General features: G+C 44.1%; 3 protein-coding genes across 7 annotated transcripts in view; 2 read left to right on the forward strand and 1 right to left on the reverse strand.

Moving 5' to 3' along the window:
- LOC119178703 (uncharacterized) overlaps window positions 1-17,698 on the reverse strand; it is a 201,364-nt gene that overhangs the window by 56,651 nt on the left and 127,015 nt on the right. The window lies entirely within an intron of this gene.
- LOC142776137 (ABC transporter G family member 23-like) overlaps window positions 1-17,698 on the forward strand; it is a 93,376-nt gene that overhangs the window by 5,623 nt on the left and 70,055 nt on the right. The window lies entirely within an intron of this gene.
- On the forward strand, window positions 4,834-16,765 carry LOC142776014 (uncharacterized). Of its 3 annotated transcripts, none has more exons than XM_075878847.1 (5): window positions 4,834-5,688; window positions 10,672-10,734; window positions 12,892-12,980; window positions 16,159-16,318; window positions 16,416-16,765. In XM_075878847.1, the coding sequence occupies exons 2-5, from the start codon at window positions 10,731-10,733 to the stop codon at window positions 16,676-16,678; spliced, it is 516 nt and encodes a 171-aa protein (XP_075734962.1). In that variant the 5' UTR covers window positions 4,834-5,688; window positions 10,672-10,730; the 3' UTR covers window positions 16,679-16,765. The 3 variants fall into 3 exon arrangements, with proteins under 3 accessions (XP_075734962.1, XP_075735008.1, XP_075734925.1); XM_075878893.1 differs by having other exon boundaries at window positions 10,680-10,734; XM_075878810.1 differs by lacking the exons at window positions 4,834-5,688; window positions 10,672-10,734; window positions 12,892-12,980 and having other exon boundaries at window positions 12,990-16,318.

Raw genomic sequence — 17,698 nt, forward strand, 5'->3', positions numbered from 1 at the left:
CCTCCAAACTATACGATTTTTCTTGGAAATGTTCTGCTTACAGCACACCAACAGATCAAGTGAAACAACTTTATTGGGGTCCTGCAGGATGCGCCCTAGTATGCAATCACCATTTCACTTCACGTTACAACATACTGGTGGTAAAAATATTCTCTGGCAGGGTACAGAAGTGCATGCACTGAGCTAGCTTGTGCAGCGCGGTCTATTCCAGAAAGCTGAACCTATGTTTGGTACAGAATTTTGTAACCACACGATGCTTGCACAGATTAAATGTGGCCACACATAGCAACTTCTGAGCTTTTTTATGAAATGATCTCGCAGTATTTGAAAACATTTGTTTTTTTGTTTACTTCATAGTTCCCAGTGAAATATTTCTCTTGTTCCTCTCATTGAATAATGGCATTTGGTGTGACTAAGGTGTTCCTAATGCCTCACTATGAGATCAGAAAAACGATTCTCCTTGAAATTGCTTCACAAGCATTTCCTAAGATATTGAATGACACTGCTTGCACATGTACAAACATTTGCTAGTTTTATTGAGGGTTGATGATAAAGGGAATCAGTTGGTGCATCCAAGCCGGACAGAGATTGACTGGCCCTGAAAAGGGCCGTTGAGTTATATATCTTGCAGCTTGTTCCAGGTAGACAAGGCTTCATTCTGTAGAAATGGTAACTCATCACACTGGTTCCCCAGCATGAAGAACATAACTTGATGCTAACACTGACTCAGATGTTCTGAAATGTCATAGAGGGTACATGAAGGCTGGGTACATGAAGGTTGCAGTTATACTAACTGTACAGTCAGCATGCTTGTGTGATATGTGCATAGCTGCATCAAAGCCACGTGTGAGAATTGCGTGAACAGCTGAAAATCTCAATGGCAGCATAGCTTAAGAAGTCTGTCATCCCTTTTTTGCCAGTTTCCAATATCATCCTTCCCTTTTCATGCATCTTCTTTCAATATATCTGGGGTTTTAATTCCCAAAACCACGATATATTAATGAGAAGCAAATTTTGAACATCTGGTGTTCTTTAACATCTTCACTTGTTTGCAGCGCAACACCAGAAACACAGGACAGGGAAGGAGCAAAAGAGAAAGAAAAGACGGCGCCGACTCTGAAAAAGACGGCACTGACATCATGACACGCACATGTCGTGATGTAAGCTGCCCAAAGAGTGGCCTCCCATGAGAACAGTGAAGAATTGGGAATAGGATCTACCAGTAAGGGCTTTGTGTGCAATTCACAAACAGTGAAAAAGATCCACCAGGGGTGAACCACAGGTACATGGTGCACTCTGGTTGAGAGAGAGCAGAGTAAAACAGATGTGCCAGACAGGAGATTATAAATGGTTTTGTCTGGAGCTGGTGCCAGACCGAGCTCTGATTAAGCGTAAGGGAGTATTGAGCGCCAGGCAAATCTGATCCCATTCCTGTGATGGGTGCAATGTGATGACAGGTGCGAATTCCATTTTCTTTTTTTTCCATGGGTTTAGGGAAATAATTTTTCAGGGATCAGATGAAAATACCTCCGACATACATAATAACATGCTTATTCTTGGGCGTAGTCATGCCTAGCCACCAGATTGGGAGAAAAAGGAATGTTTCCCGAAATGTGCGATAAAGTGTTTGGTGCTACGCCTTGACGGAAGTATTGATAGGTGCTTTGGAAATCGGTATGCCATTTCTGTAATCGTTAAATATTCAACTGCATGTGCCACTGCTAGGGATAGCGTGACACTCCCAGCCATTTCGGGGTAAGCCGTTTTAATCTACATGAAGATGTTAATGAGCCCGTTCTCCATCACAGCAGTAGCTGTGGCCATTCCTTCAACTAGGCCTACTGCAGCGCCAACTAAACGTCTGCATGAATTTAGTGCTAGTACCGTACATAATAATCAGCACGTGCCTTGGGTTCACTTCGATGGTGTTGTGAATTCATCTTGCGTGACAATGGTTTAAGTTGCATGCGTGCCTTAATCATTATTGCAATAGGAGACCATGATTTATCGTCACGCATGATGTTGCTTAGCTCGGTCCTCAGTGTTCGAAGCAGGTTCCGCCTTGTGAGTGCATGAGAGACGCACAAGAGTTGATTTCTGCTCTGTGTTTCTATAATTCCCTAGCCTGTATTATACAGGAAGCGGATAGTGCTGGTGTGCGTCAGCTGCCTCGGTGCGCTCTCAACCGCCTGCCTGGTAAGACTGATAGCTCATTCTATCAGCGCCTTGTCGTACTTCCTCCTCACACTGCGACATGTCCTCCACTTGGAGGACATGATGACGGAACAAGATGATACGAAGCCCAAAACCGCAATGTTTGCAAGCCACAACCCGAGCAAACAATTCAACGGTGAGGCCAGAAAATCTACCTGACTAGGCCTGGAGCAACAAGCCAGAGAGCATATTCTTGGCTGGATAGATGGATGGATGTGGCCGTACCCTTTAGATCGGGCGGCGGCTAACGTCACCTAGCCGTAATGCTTAGTGAACTAACCACTAGATTTTTTTTTTCCCCTTTAAATAGTAAAGTTGGACGGGTACTTTGAAGTGAAGGGTTTAATTTTCAATCGTGCCTTGACTTTAGCCACCAATCAGATAACCTCCTTCTAGTTAAGTCTACCTGCTTAAAGTCTATTTTGCCCTCCCTGTCCCTAAACACCAGTGCTTTGAAAAACTCTGCGCCATCATCTTGAACTATAAGGTGAAGCCCTTTACAGAGCATTGTCAAGTGTTCGGCAGTTTTTTCTTTCTCTTCGCACGCACTGCATGTTGTGTCTACCTGTTCATATTTGGCCCGATATGTCTTGGTTCGCAATACTCCCGTCCTGGCCTCAAACAGTAGAGAACTACCCTGAGTATTATCATAGATTCTTTCTTTGGCAATTTCCTGCTTAAAAGTTCGATAGATCTCTAGTGCGGACTTCTTAATCATGCCAATTCTCCACATGTCAGTCTCCGTTTCCTGCAGTTCCTTTTTAACCGATAGTTCTTTCTGGTTTGGCCACCTGCTGTTTTCTAAGTATTTACCAGTCAATTTCCTGGTTCGCTTCCTCCATTTTGTATTGACATTCTTCATGTACAAGTAGCTGAAAACCTTCATAGCCCAACGCTCCTCCCCCATTTCTCTCAATCGCTTCTCAAATTTTATCTTGCTGCTAGCTTCCCATCAAATGATGTCCATCCCATAGCACCCTGTACTCCCTGGTTTGGTGTGTTCCCGTGAGCTCCTAAAGCAAGCCTACATATTTCACGTTGCCTAATTTCTAATCTTGCTTGAACTTCTGACCTCATGCACAAGACCGCGTTGCCGAACGTCAGCCCAGGAACCATTACCCCTTTCCATATTCCTCTCACAACATTATACCTATTGTAATTCCACAGTGCCCTATTTTTCATCACTGCTGCATTCCTGTTATCTTTAGTCGTCACGCATATTTCGTGTTCCCTCAGGTACTCGGTCCCATTGCTTATCCATACGCCCAGTTATTTGTATTTATCTGTTATCTCTAGCGTGACTTCCTGTATTCTAAGCTCACTACCTTTGTTATCATTAAAAATCATGGCTACTGATTTTTCCTAACTGAATCTAAAATCTAACCGTTCTCCCTCATTACCGCAGATGTCCATCAACCTCTGCAAATCTTCCTTGTTGTCGGCCATTAGCACTATATCATCTGCGTAGATTAATGCTGGTAGTGCCTGATCAATGAGTTTTCCTTGTTTGACTAAAGAGAGGTTGAAGCCAAGTCCCCTTGCCTCTAATTTGGCCTCTAATCCTTGTAGGTACATCATGAATAAGAAGGGTGACAGTGGGCACGCCTGCCTAAGTCCACGTTTCACCACTGTGGGCTTGTATACCTGTTTTTCCCACTCTTTAACTACCTTGTTAGTTTTATAGATTTCCTTTAAACGATTAGTGCCTCCATCTTTTACACCCAGTGTGTCTAGTATTCCCCACAAGTCCTCTTGAACCATGCTATTGTACGCTCCCTTGAATTTCTGCAGGCCGGTAGGAAGCTTCACAGCGCAGCGCCTGATCTTGTGAAACGGCGCAGCCATGCAGGCGGGGCATTTAGTTCCCTCCCTATTTGTTGTATACTACTGTCCTTGTGTACATCGTAGAACACATAACAGTAATGATAGCAAACAGATCATTGATTCGGGTAGGCTTGGTGTTTTTATTTAAAATGGAACAACGAGGAAGCTGCTGAAGCTCGTGCCTGTATACAGCTGCTTTATATGGAGATGAAACTTTAACGAAAAAAAAAATGTAATGATAAACAGTAGGCTCATAACAAACAACATTTCTCTGAGGGGGCATGGAATATATGTCCCATGCAAGGCTATGCATTGCAGTCGTTACTGCATTAATTATGTACACGTACTGCAGGGCATGCAAGTGTATGCAGACACACGCTGACGAAATGACATTTTTTGCTACATACAAACGTGCACCGCACCAAATAAGACGCACGTGTTTGTATAGTCAGGGAACACTCGTGAATATTGATGAAATCACACAGCTCGCTTACAGTATAAAACAAACACAATTGCGAACAATAAAATGCGACGCTGTTTAAAGAGGCGGACCCAGGTTACGAGGAGAATTATCAGTATGGCATACACACCACGTGTCAAGCTTTTGCAACATCTAAAGAGACTAAATATGGAAAGTTGCCTTTGTAAGTTAACATGACAGTACCAAATGGAGAAGCCACACGAGAGAACAATTCATCGTGGGCTGAAGAATGTGTTTTAAATATTATACACAGCTTTGCAAGATAATATCGACGAGTTTCCTCGTCTAGGTGTGGGAGGTTTAGGCCTGATAGAATGCGATGTTGCTTCAGAGCCTTTCTTTCGTAATATTGCAATTTTATTCAACTCTTTCAAACGCGGCACCGTAAACTTCTACTGGGTGCTCGAACACGGCAAGCAGGTCGCGGGGCAAAATCTTTGTAACATTTTATTACCGAAACAGCGATACTAGCAATGCTTGAGCTGCACTTGCTGTTTTCTAAATTGTAACCTCCTCAATCTCATCACTGTGATCAGGAAACAGAGAGGAAAAGTACAGCAGTAGTACGTAGAGAAATATTCAATTTCAAGCCCTTTAGCAATATCATCTAAACAAATTGCCAGTTCACTGTTGAATTCTCGATGGAAACAAACAGCTGATCAGGGACGCAAGCTTGGCTTGGCACTGGCTTGGCCGTTCATACAGAGCCAAAAGCCGCTGCAGGAAACTGGATTGCGGATCGTATTGAGACAAAATATTTTATACATTTTTGTTTTCTTTGTTTCATTTCTCTAATTGCTCTAGTGATGGCGTGGACCGCGCTTCGTGATCTCATGTACCGGCGCACTGTTTTTAAGTTTAGTATGGCGCACGATAATACATGATTGCGTGCTTTAATTTAAAAAGGTTCGCGAGTATGGCAGCAACACTGCAATGTCGGGAAGAGGCACGGGGAAGAGGATAGTAGTAGAACCAGTAGCAGCTGCATGCCCGGGTGGAGCGACTGATGCCCAGATGGAGGAATATCAACCCGATCCCTTTTGTGTTGGCCGTTCTGGCAGTTCCGCCGACTTTATAGAAAGAGACGACCCCGTCGCTTGTCCTCTTCTCTTTTTCTTCGGGCATCAGCGACAACATTGACGGACGACGTGTTCGACTTCACCGTGCACGTGAGTATAGGTTGGTTTTTCATTCGAGTGAATTCTTGTTCAGATTTGCAACTTGTCGACTTCATCCTGATCACCTGTCACCGGCAATAAGTCACATACGTGTGATATTTAGGTGAAATAAATGATAATGCACATTTTCTGCTCCATTTGCGTGACTTAGCTACACCAGGACATGAGGTAAAGCCTTTGTCGCCTAGCCACTAGCAGGCAAGATCGATCACTCGCATCCTTCAGTTCACGAATCAACGCGCCTGCCTTAAAATTAGTAAGCTGCTCGCAAAGAAATCTTACCGAGGCAATTTTGTTTTCTGTGAACAATGCACCGTAGATTTGTCTTGAATAACAAAAAAAAAAAACTTTAAAAATAAATGTCGCGACCTCTTAGAAAACGCCGTGTCTAAGAGCTAGACGCGTCATTTTGTAAAAGGCTCATTAAATTCAGTATGTTTTCGTAGTTTCTGCTTGAAATTATTATTGTCTATGAATTTCATGGCCCAATCTTTTGCTTTGGCTGAAAATCTCGGCGGCAAAAACTTTGTTCAGTGTCCCTTTAAGGGCAGGTGTAGATGCCATCATTTCAGTCGCAAATCTTTTTGCTAGTCGGTCGGCTGGTTAACAATAAGAGTACTAACTAGAGTTCCAGATTTCATCAGCAACACAACGTCATGGCTTCATCAGATGCTGCATTATATACATTCTATCCTCGTTTTTAAATAGGTGTACCGTATGGTCCACTGTTACAGGAAACAAGCGAGCTCATGGACAGTTAGCCATGTGGTGCTAACTGGCAGCGAGGCTTGTGAATGGGACGCATGCGCATAGAATCGGGGTGCACCCAGTTTTGTCTGCCATTTCTCCGCCTGTACGCATGACAGCATTGGAAAGCGCATCCGTATTTTAGCTGCGCAATTTATCTAGCCCAGTGCCTCCTGCTTCAGGGATTTCCTGTGAGCACAAAAAATGCATGATTTTAATCGTTGCTGCAGTGTTTTGCAAGTTGTCACCGTAAAGCACATCATATTTTTCGCATAATGCTCGCTGCAACTAGCAAGTTTCGATGACTCAAAATGCTGTTCAGGTCTGATGTAGCAAACATTTTAAGCTCGTCCTCGTGACCATGAAATATCGGTTTATTAAATAATGGAAGGCAGAGTTGGTATCAGTTGCTTTACAGTGTGAAAATGAAAAGTGCGAAGGACCGTGCCTCGCAAGTAAGCCCCGAGAGCATGAGCAGAGAAGTAGCAGATGAGGATGCTCATGCGCTACATTTCCAAATCTCACCAGCACTAATGCTTGACGGACTGCTGGCCACGCACTAGCGTGTTCTTTCTGAAACAGGACTTTGGCCCTGTAAGCAAGTTCTTGAAGGGCATAAGTAAAACGTAGAATGGGCCCCCTAAATGCACCCATCCTTGAACCATTGGGCTTATGAATTAGTGCCCTTTTCAAAATACAACTATTCTGAGCTATAAATTGTGACAGAACAGTGCACGAAGTTTAAAAATGGGAAAAAAGTCTTTAAATGTCCCCTTTATACATTGTGTTCTTGTGATGTCACTTCTGCCGTTGTCGCCCTCTCCCGCCATGCCCGGGTAACTCCCTGGGTACCTACGGCAGTTCACGTGCTGCAGTGCGGTTTGTTGGGGGCTCGTCATCTGTTGCTGTGAACGATGTGGAAGCATTGTGGTTTTTTGTTGTCTTACTTTAACGAGCTTATTGGATTAGGAAGGCCTCGCTCGTTCACTCGATACAAGACCAGATAATCAAGATGTGCGACACATATACCACCCACGGCGTACACCGGCTGCCCGCCACAACCTATGAGGGCCTATTATCTTGCTTTCACTACAAATTGCCTGGCCCAAAAACAAGTGAAAGCTAAAATCTCTCGAGCCGCAATTTTAAGAGTGGATGTGCGAAGCGCAGCTGCTCCCATCGAAAACTAGTCGTGCAGAGCTAGGCAAGTTTATAAGAGATATAATATTATGAATATATTGTCACGGCCTGCGCCACCAAAGTAGCAATGCCCCCCCCCCCCCCCCAAGTGTTTTAAACAGTGCTGATGTTGAGCTTGAGCCTCTTTGATTGCAATTTGTAGAAATAGTCGAGGAAAATATTATACAAGGCAGATAGCGACTTTGCGTGGTGTGTGCCGCGGTAATGCTAGTCATCACTTTATTTTTCGCGTATGCTTTAACACACTTTTCACTTTGTATTTTGCTTTTGTCGTACGCTAATGTACAGTGAAGTCACTGAACATGATAGAGACCGTGTATAGAATTAATTGACTAATTAAAAAAAATCCTGACGCCCAACTTGAACCGATCGGCTATACTTCAAAGTGAACTAATATTGTTTCCCATTCTTTATAGTTTGTTTCAATGCAATACCAAATCTCTGCGATCGCCATCACGATTTTAAACCCCTTCCTCGCCATCATGATTTTAACTGCGGACAAGTTTGTATGTACAGTATCTTGGTAAGCTATATCTGTTTGCAGGTAAATATTTGGCTATGGCACTTACCCGTAATGAAGTTGCACCTGAAGATGCAAATGTTGCAAAGTTTCTTCAAGTAGCTTTTGTTAATCTGCACCAGCCAAATACGCTGGTACTTTTAGGAAAATCGGAATGTGCGTTCTCAATTTCAGGTTATAACTTTCAGCGAAGAAACACCCTAAGCTCTGCTCCCTCTGCGTGGACTACTAAATCAACTTGCCTCACTAGCAGCTCATAATTTCTCAAACTTGCATCGTGAGGCAAAACTAAACGGGTGCAAGCACGAGGAGACAACATGGCAGTTGTAGGCGATAGATTCGGTTGGTGCCCGGGCATGTTGGTGGTGCATTTCGGAAGTGACGAAAAGGCGCTGCGAGATGCACGTGCACACTTTGTATAGTTGCTGTATTGGACAGCAAACTTTTTTTCTTATCTGAGCAGTTTTACCAAAGGAAGCTTCATCATATGGCGTGATAAATGAAGCGAATCCACAGGTTGAACCACATCATAGCCTCGCTGTGCTTTTGTACTTTTTTTAGCTCGCAAAATTTATTTGTACATATAAGTGACAACTTGCCAGTAATAAGGCAGCACTTGTTTCTTTACCATATGATCATCTCCGGTGTCCTGCTGCCTTAATATTTCAAATTCTAAGCATTTACATTATTGTATGCTAACTTTTCCTTCAAAGTGAGACAAGCCACATGTGTATCGTAGATCGAGAAGCATGCCAGTTTTACGTACTTGCAAGGTAAACATCAGAAATGCACAGTTGATCAAAAATACTAGTTTAATGGTGCATCTACATAGCAGAGCACCTGTGGCATCTCGGGAACAAGATAATGCCACATATGTTACAAGAGATAATTAAAAAAGACAGGGGACGTTCCGTGAACAAATAGAAACAAAAATAAAATGGCACGTGGCAGCGAGCGAAGGCGACAAGGGGGGGGGGGGGGGAGAGCCCGTGGGACTTCAGCGGATGAACGTAAGGTGTGTGTTTAATATGTGGAAGAAAAAAAAAAATTCAAAATTTTGGCGACTGAAATGAGGGTGACTTAGTGAGTGCGCTCATAACGAGAGTAAACACGGTTATTATTTTTTTTTTTCAAATCTCTATTGAAAGCCACAAAAAATCTGTATGTGGTGCAGCCTAACAGAAGGTCCGTGAAGGCAAATTATGAATTCGTCGTTGTACAAAGGCCTTTTTTTTTTTTTTTTCATGCGCACCATCCCCGCCGCGGTAGTCTAGTGGCTAAGGTACTCGGCTGCTGACCCGCAGGGCGCAGGTTTGAATCCCGGCTGCGGCGGCTGCATTTCCGATGGAGGCGGGAATGTTGTAGGCCCGTGTGCTCAGATTTAGGTGCACGTTAAAGAACCCCAGGTGGTCTAAATTTCCGGAGCCCTCCACTACGGCGTCTATCATAATCATATAGTGGTTTTGGGACGTTAAACCCCACATATCAATCAATCAATCATGCGCACCATAAATAGTGCTCAAAATTTAATTGCATATGTTGTTTTCATCCTCGCTGTATTCCGTGCTGTTTATGATGTAAAAAAAAAAAGTAGCACGCTGAAGTGGTGCTGCTTTTGGTCAACAGTTGAAAATGGCGGGGTGCATGAATGCGGAATACTGCCGCTTGCACTCAAATCACTCTTGTGGTCACCTCCCACTGTTTGCAACATGTGTTGTGTATACACAGCTGCATATTTCCTAGCTAGAAAAATTTGATTTTAGGTGTTTCACGCCATTTTCCATGTAACTATTCCACAATTGCACACACTGATCAGCAGGCTTTCAATTGCGCTGAAGGACACAGGTGCCATAAAATTCAAAGTCGATTCTTTCGAGAAACCGTATGTAAAGGCTGAAGCTTCATGTGTACATACACACACACATACCATGTTGTTTTTTGTACTTTATGAAAGCTGCGAAGGTCTCATGTGCCTCCAAGCGTAACCTGTCTTATTTATTCTCCATCACCGCAAAAGTTTTGTGAGTTTCAAATAAAAGTACTTTGCGCATGGCCACTTTTGGGTAATTTTTTTGTGTAGGTGTTATTTGAGCAGCCTCCAGTGTTTACTTTATAAGCCTGTATGTATATGTTGCATTATAAGGATGCAGAATGTGTGTAGCTGTGCAATATAGATGAAGTGTAAAAATTAAGTGTGTCTATTGTAATGTTCTTGCAACCAATCTTACCCCCGTATTCTAGAACGTCCCTCCGCTCAATGCTTCACCTTCACTTGAGATGGCTGATGGGAGCGCCGTCTCTAAGCAGAGAAAATTGCTGCATGTCAGCAATAATCTGCTGTGATTCTCGAGTAGCGCAGCGTCGCTTTCAAACGAGCAGCGGCACAGTGCTCAACTCTGTCAAGTGAAGGGTGAAAGTCGAGTCGGGGAGCGTTTATGAATATGGGGGTTAGTTTTGTTGTCTTGTTAACCTGCCATTAACACTGGATTGATGCTACTTTGCTCTAGCTGTACAGTGCTCTCCAAGGCTCAAGGAGGCACCGCACGGGGAAGGCTCGGAGCAAACCATGCGTGAGTTTCCTTTCATTGTTACACTATGCACGTATTAAGTGATAGACTTTAATGTATGCTATTTGTATTGTGCAAGTTTTTGGGGACATACAACTTCCAACACTTATATGTTCTGACGAAAATCACGCAAGAATGAAAGAAGCTTGTGCAAAAATTATGCAAGAGTGTAAGAAGCTTTTGCAGAAGTCTGTGAAATGAAGTTTTGGAATTTTGTGGCAATGTGTCATTGTACAGTGGTCAACAGTCTTGCTCAGCATGCTTGACTGCAGGGCTCCCGGCTGCACAGGCGCATCTACGGAGTGCCTGATGCATGATGGGCCAAATGTCAGCCTGCACACTGGTGCCTCTTATCCCCGTTTGTCTGTTACATCAGTGTCTCTTGTAAAGGGGATCAACAGTGCTACCTTTTTTTTTTTTCGAATGTAATGAGTTCTTTTTTCAGATTATTGTTGTTTTAAGGTACAGCCTCACATTTCTATCAAATACTGAAGATTCTATTTTTCCTTCTAGATGCTATGAAGTCACTCCTTGTGTTACAATACAGTGAACACTGTTATGAGAAAAGCTACTTTATGGAGTTAACTCACTCCATATTGACTTAACACACAGAATTGGTGAAAACTACACTCCATTCCAGCTGCATTAGGAATAATATTCATTTGCATACTTCTGTTTCTTTTGTTTGTTTGTTGGCTGGAGGTTTGGAGTATAGGGTGGCCAGAGGGCACTGTGTAGTCTTTCTTCATCTTCCCAATTTTGTGAACATCAATTGATAGCCGTATGGGAAGCAGCCAGCATGCTGAAACAGCGGTGCAAGCATGCAAGATGTTCACCATTGCATGCAGTCAGTTGCTGTGAGCAACCTACTGCGTACAATTAACTGCGAGTGGTGAACTAACGTTGCACTATGTGTGCCTCCTGGAAAGCTGCAATGGTAAAGTGCCACAATCGTATAGTAACATGGATAACATCGCAATTTGTTTGTTGAATAATTTTGCAACAGAATCAATGGAGTTTTGGATAAATTTGTGTATCTACCTGGTTCATCAAAGCTACAGAGTCAAATGCGGTATATACTCGCGTATTATGTGTACTTTTTTTGTCAATCCGGTCATGTGCGAAGCTAGTAGGAATCGCTGGCCTAAAAGCTCAACTGGGAATATATGTTGCAGGCGCTGTCACAGCTGTCTCAAAGCGGATTGTCATTTGTTTGCTAAGCCTGTTCAAATGCCCCCATTTTCTTGAATTTCTTCCGAACAGTGCTCACAAAAACCAGTTCCCACGACAGGGTTATACCAGAGAACATAAGTACTCTCCAATAATTGTCGGGAACCCAACGTAAAGTAAGATGCAGACAAGGAAGCGCGATGCCAACACAGTGCTGTGTGTGTCGCCCTTCATGTGTGTGTGTGTCCATTCCTTGTCCCAGTCTTCTATTGCGTTGTGTTCCCTCCGATATCTAACCAACACACCCAAGCTTCTATGCTAAGTCTTATTCAACGCACTCTTCTGCTGGCTCCCATACTGAATATTGCATGTCGAAGAACTCCACGCTGATGTGCTTAGCGGTAGCACGGTTTCAGTTTTCTTCGGTAAGCTTTATAACAGCAATCTGCCTCATATATAATTATTGTAGCCTATCACAAGGAACGGTAAAAACGCAATGGCCAGATGGCGAAACCGAAAAAAAAAAAAAATGAGTGCGAAAACCTGGCTCATCTAGTTGATGTGACAGGTCCTTGCACGCGTTCAACGTCTGTGCTGTGTCTCGGGAATACATTCTTGCCGTGGAAGAGGTGGGAAGATAGGAGGCAAACCTTTAGGCATTTCGGACTACACATAAACAGGTTTCAGTTTTCAAGTTCGATATTCTAGGGAAAGCATAAAAGTTCATGGAAGAAGCGACCTTGCACTCAGTCCATTTTGTGTAAGACTGCACTCGCCTGCTCGACAAGAAATGTGCCTGACCAGAGCATCATGAAGTCAAATGTGTCTGTGTGTGTGCTGGCAAGGTGGCTCGGGCTGGTTGGGGAGGGCAAAGTATGCGAGCAAAAAGTTTCTTGTAGTAAAGCAGGCTGGCTAATTATACTGGTGAGCAAATTATGTGAGGATGCAGATTGTGCGAGTAAATATGGTATGTACTCTTGTATGTTTCAGCTCTATTGCTACGGATCCTGCGGATCCAACTTGGCGTCCGGCAGCAACAAAGAGAGGTTCTGCAGGAGGTGCGACAGCTGAAGCACAAGGTACGGCTCTTGTTCGTGCCTCAGCACGCCCAGCCAGCACAGCGCCCCTCTGACCTTCCCCGGCTGCCTGCTGGTACAATTGGAGAAGTGGAGGCAGCAGAGGCAGCTGTGCAGAGTAAAGCTGTGGCTGCGGCTTTGGTGTATATTTCTTGATTTTTAATATGCCTATGTAACATGCAGAAATTTAGTACTGCTTTAAGATACTGTGTTTCGGGAAACAAACTAGTCAGGTTATCTCATGAGCCACTGTACTACAGTCGAATATGAATAATTCGTACTCAAAGAGGCCAGAAAATTTGTTCAAATTAAAAGAAGTTCAAAATAATGAAAGTTACCGTAATTACTTGAATCTAACACGCACCTTTTTTTCGGTTAAGAGAGTTCATAAATCGCATGTGCGTTAGAATCGAGTACGAAAAAAAAAAATGAATATGGTCATTCTATTGCCATCGCCACTTACAAAATGGCCGTTCCCTACGTGCGTCGGCATGGCGCGTCGGTCATTTCTGCCTATGTGTTTCCCATGCGCGGCACTTCATACTTGTGCTGAGGAGTTCGTCATCTTGTAGTACATTAGCATCGACGGCATGGTAGGGCCGACTCCAAAAACTCGACGAGTGCACCACAATGCTGCTTCTAAAAGAAAAGTCGTCGCGTTTGCCGGAACGGACAGAAATCGGGCCACATCGCGGTCATTCGGAGTTCCCGAAACGTGCGTGCGGGACTGGCGGAAACAAAAGCAGAATATTGTCGACAGCAAAGATTCACGCAAAGGCTTCAGTGGACCACAGCAGGGTCGGTTTCCACAAATTGAAGAGCTGCTCGGCGAGTATGTGATTAAGCAGTGAGCGGCACAGGTGCCCGTGACGACAGAACTGCTCCAAGTGCAGGCTATGCAGTTAGCCTTAGAAAAAGGGCTAATGCAGAGCCATTTTAAAGCGAGCAGGTGCTGGCTAACGAACTTTATGAAGAGAAAAGGCTTTTCCCTCCGAAGGCGAACGGGCATATGCCGGAAGTTGCCGGAGGAGTACGAAGAAAAGCTTCAGAGTCTTCAGAGGTTCCTCCTAAACTTGCAGCACAACAACGGCTACCTGCTTGGGCAAATCGGGAATGCCGATCACACGCCTCTTTACTTCGACATGCCTGGCACCACAGCCGTCTAGAAGAAGGGGGCAAAGCAAGTTTGTGTACTGACATCGGGCCACGGTAAAACTAGAGTGACAGCAATGCTCTGTTGCACGTCAGATAGGCATAAGCTTCCCCCGTACTTCATATTTAAACGGAAGACGCTCTCAAAAAGGGTCGTTTTCGCGAGTGGTGTGATCAAGCGGGCCAACGAGAAAAAAGGGTGCGCGTTGCAACCGATGTCTTAGTTTTTTTTTTTTTTTTTTTTGTCGTGGAAACCGGGCGCGCGTTACAATCGAGGGCGCGGTAGAATAGAGTAAATACGGTAAACGAGCGGAGGGCTCACCATGCAGTGATGCATGTGCATGGAGAAGTTTTATTCACAAATTACAGGACATCCGTCATTAATTAAAGTAGTCAATACATGTCTGTACACGTTGGCCTTGCAACGAGTCAACAAGTTTTGCGTGCAGTTTGCAAAGCATTTGTACTTCGGCTTCAGTATTCTCCTGGCAAAAGAAGTTGCGCGCGGCAATGTCCAGTGCTGACACTCTTCGAAGACAACTGTGTTTCCACTGTTACCATCTGCGCTGCAGCCGGAGCGTGGCCAGCACATGATGAGAATAAAGGAGCGTCTCCACCTGGAGAAAAGCAGATCGGCATTCGAGAGAGAAACACTCCGCGGCAGCTTTTTTTTTTTTTCTCTCTCTTCATGCGCGGTGTTGAAAGGAGAAGAGTCTCTACATAGCAGGAACGAAAAACAGGGAAGCGTGACACCAGCGCGTTGCAGATCGGCATGAGAGAGCTTTTTTTGTCTCTGCGACAGCTTTTTTTCGCCTCTTTCTCTTCATGCGCAGTGTTAAGAGGAGAAGGGTCTCTACGTGGCAAGGACGGAAAAAGCCGAAGCGGGGCACAGGAATGTCGCAGATTGGCATTTGGCAAACATTCCACCGCAGTCTTTTCTTTCCTTTTCTTCATTTTCTTCTTCAAGCACAGCGATGAGGTGTCTGAAGTGCCACCGCAGGATTGGGCAGGGTGCTGAGAGCATTTTCGGAGCGCGGTATAGCTTTGATAGGACCACAGCGTCAGTTCGAATTAAGTGTGTTGGAAATAATGAGATTCGACTGTATTTACTATAGTCCGTGAAGTCCGAGTGAACTGTCCTAAGCTAGCAGACGATGTAGGCGGCATCGTGTGTTTGATGGGCAGTGACTAGCAATAGCCTGCTTAAAACAGACATTAAGTAATTTTGTTCATTTATCACCCTATTTCGTGTCCGCTGCGGCTCTCTCTACTTTGAGCTACAGTTCACCCTGCCTTGTGTTAGCCGATTTCTTAGTTTTTTAAAAATCTAACATGCACCCAATTTTGCAGTGTGAAGAAAAATGCACCTTTGTTTATTGTGATGAGATTTCTATAGCGACATGCCTCTTTGTTGGCTATCACAGAAAAATATAAACAGCGAATGGTGCGACCATCTAGTGCGACCTTTATTTTTCTATCAGTTTCATCTATGACCAAGATTTGGTCGCTCTAAGGTTGCCTCTTAGTACGCCTTGATCATGTTCATTTATCTTGTTGTGCTCTGCTTACAATGCATTGATTAAAAACATGTCCAAGCTTCTTTTTGAATTCCACATATTTTATCGTTTTTCACCTGTAGAAGCTACTCCTGGTCAACATTCAGGCAAAGACATTGTAACCTCGAAGAAACGTGTACTGGAATTTGAGCACTGTACAAAGTAATTATACTATTTCATAGCTAGAATCAATATTTATTAAGGGTTATAACAGTGTTGTATTTGATTTCATAACAGCGAAACTGCATTCAGAGAAGGACTCTGAAAGGTTCTCACACTCAGTGTGAGAGGGCTGATGTGGAAACCATTTTAGGTCAAGTGAGTTGAAGTTAGCGTAAAAACAATGAAATGTTGTGATGCCCAAAAATTCAAGTTGTTGTTTTCAGTGTCCTCTTCTTGCAGATTTTTATCATGAAAACATTTCGATGTGCTGTTGCGTTTACCCCATCTATGCTTCTTGCATTTTTTTACAGCGCAAGCACCTCCTGCAGATTGGGGGACGTGGCCTCCGAGAAATTGGTGTGAATGCCATGAAGGCTGTATTGGCACATGACGTGCAAGTGCTGTACAGCCTTCATGGCAGAAAAGGGAAAAGGGCCTTTGTGAACCTGAGGCTCTGTAGATTAGTGACAGGTTAGACTTGTTCATTGTTTTATGTGTGTGTACCCTTGTGTATTCTCTGTACTGCAGTGCTTCATGTGTACTATGGTATTTCTGTTCTTGTATGCAGATGTCATCTGCCAAAAAGCTGGGTGCGACCAGGCGGAGGCCCTCAACTTTATTAAGAGGTGGCTGCCAGGGTCTGGTGATCGCTGTGGGGGCAGGAAGCGGCGCTTCAGAGAAGCATTTGTTGTGGAGCAGCATGATGATGCCCACTCTCAGAGTGCAGATTATCGGCTGCTCGCGGCAGCTGGCTTCCTGCCCAGCCACAGCAGCCAGGGCCTTGACAGCACCACTGTCACTGTGCCCCCAACGCAACCTGACCTGCAGTAGAGCGGGCCTTTTTTAGTTGTGTATATATATTTTTCAATGTATACATTTTTTGTTGTACCAAATAAATAAAAAAAAACAAAGAATAAATAGTCTGCAGACTGTCGGTGGTGCACTGTTCGGCTAGCTTATGCTGATTCGGAAGCACCATCACCATGTTTTAGTTACAAAAAAATGCTCTAAACTATGAATATTCTCGATTACCATGTGGGGGACATATGTGGGCATTGCAAGTGGGGGACATACGCTTTCAACATTTACTTAACGACTTTTTTCGATCTGCTGTACCAAATACCAGTACCAAATAAAGCACTCGCTATTGCAAAAGATAAATTGGTAAAAAAATAAACTACACTTCTAGTGTTGGCAAAGGGAATGAGGTATAAAAAATGAAATAGATCGAGTAACTGCTTTCAGTTCTCAGCATTCAATTTTCTGTTGCCCCAAGTATACAGGGCTGCAAAGCTACAAGAGCGGGTCATCGAGGCATATTGTTTAAATCTTCCGGTAAGAAAAATTCCCTACTGATAATGGTTACATAATGGCAAGCCAATCAGTAGCCAATATTCGTCGTGCAGGAAACATCGGTGTAATAACGGCATTTGATTGGCTGCAATGTGGCCCTGGATTGGTCCAATGTCGGTCGTACATCCGTAGCCAATATTCGTCGTGCAGCAAACATCGGCGTAAAAATGGCATGTCATTGGCTGAAATATGGCCCAATGTTGGCCGAACGTTGGCAGCTTTGTCGGCAATACGATGGGCCTTCGTCGGCCCAATACTGGTTGCATACTGGCTAAAACATCGGCAAAACGTCGGCCCATCATTGGCTTGAACGTCGGCCCGACATTGGAAGAAGTTGCACTTCCGACGTCGGCCCGACGTTGGTGCCGATGTTAGCCGATGTTGGTCCAAGATTGGTCCAACGGCGGCGTGCTGCCTGGGATTGCATGATTGTGGGTCAGCAGATTGTTTCTGATACACTTCATTATGTGCGGGACATCACACAAGAAGTGGAGTGAG

This window comes from Rhipicephalus microplus, chromosome 1, assembly GCF_043290135.1.
Source record: "Rhipicephalus microplus isolate Deutch F79 chromosome 1, USDA_Rmic, whole genome shotgun sequence".
Taxonomy (NCBI): Eukaryota; Metazoa; Arthropoda; class Arachnida; order Ixodida; family Ixodidae; genus Rhipicephalus; species Rhipicephalus microplus.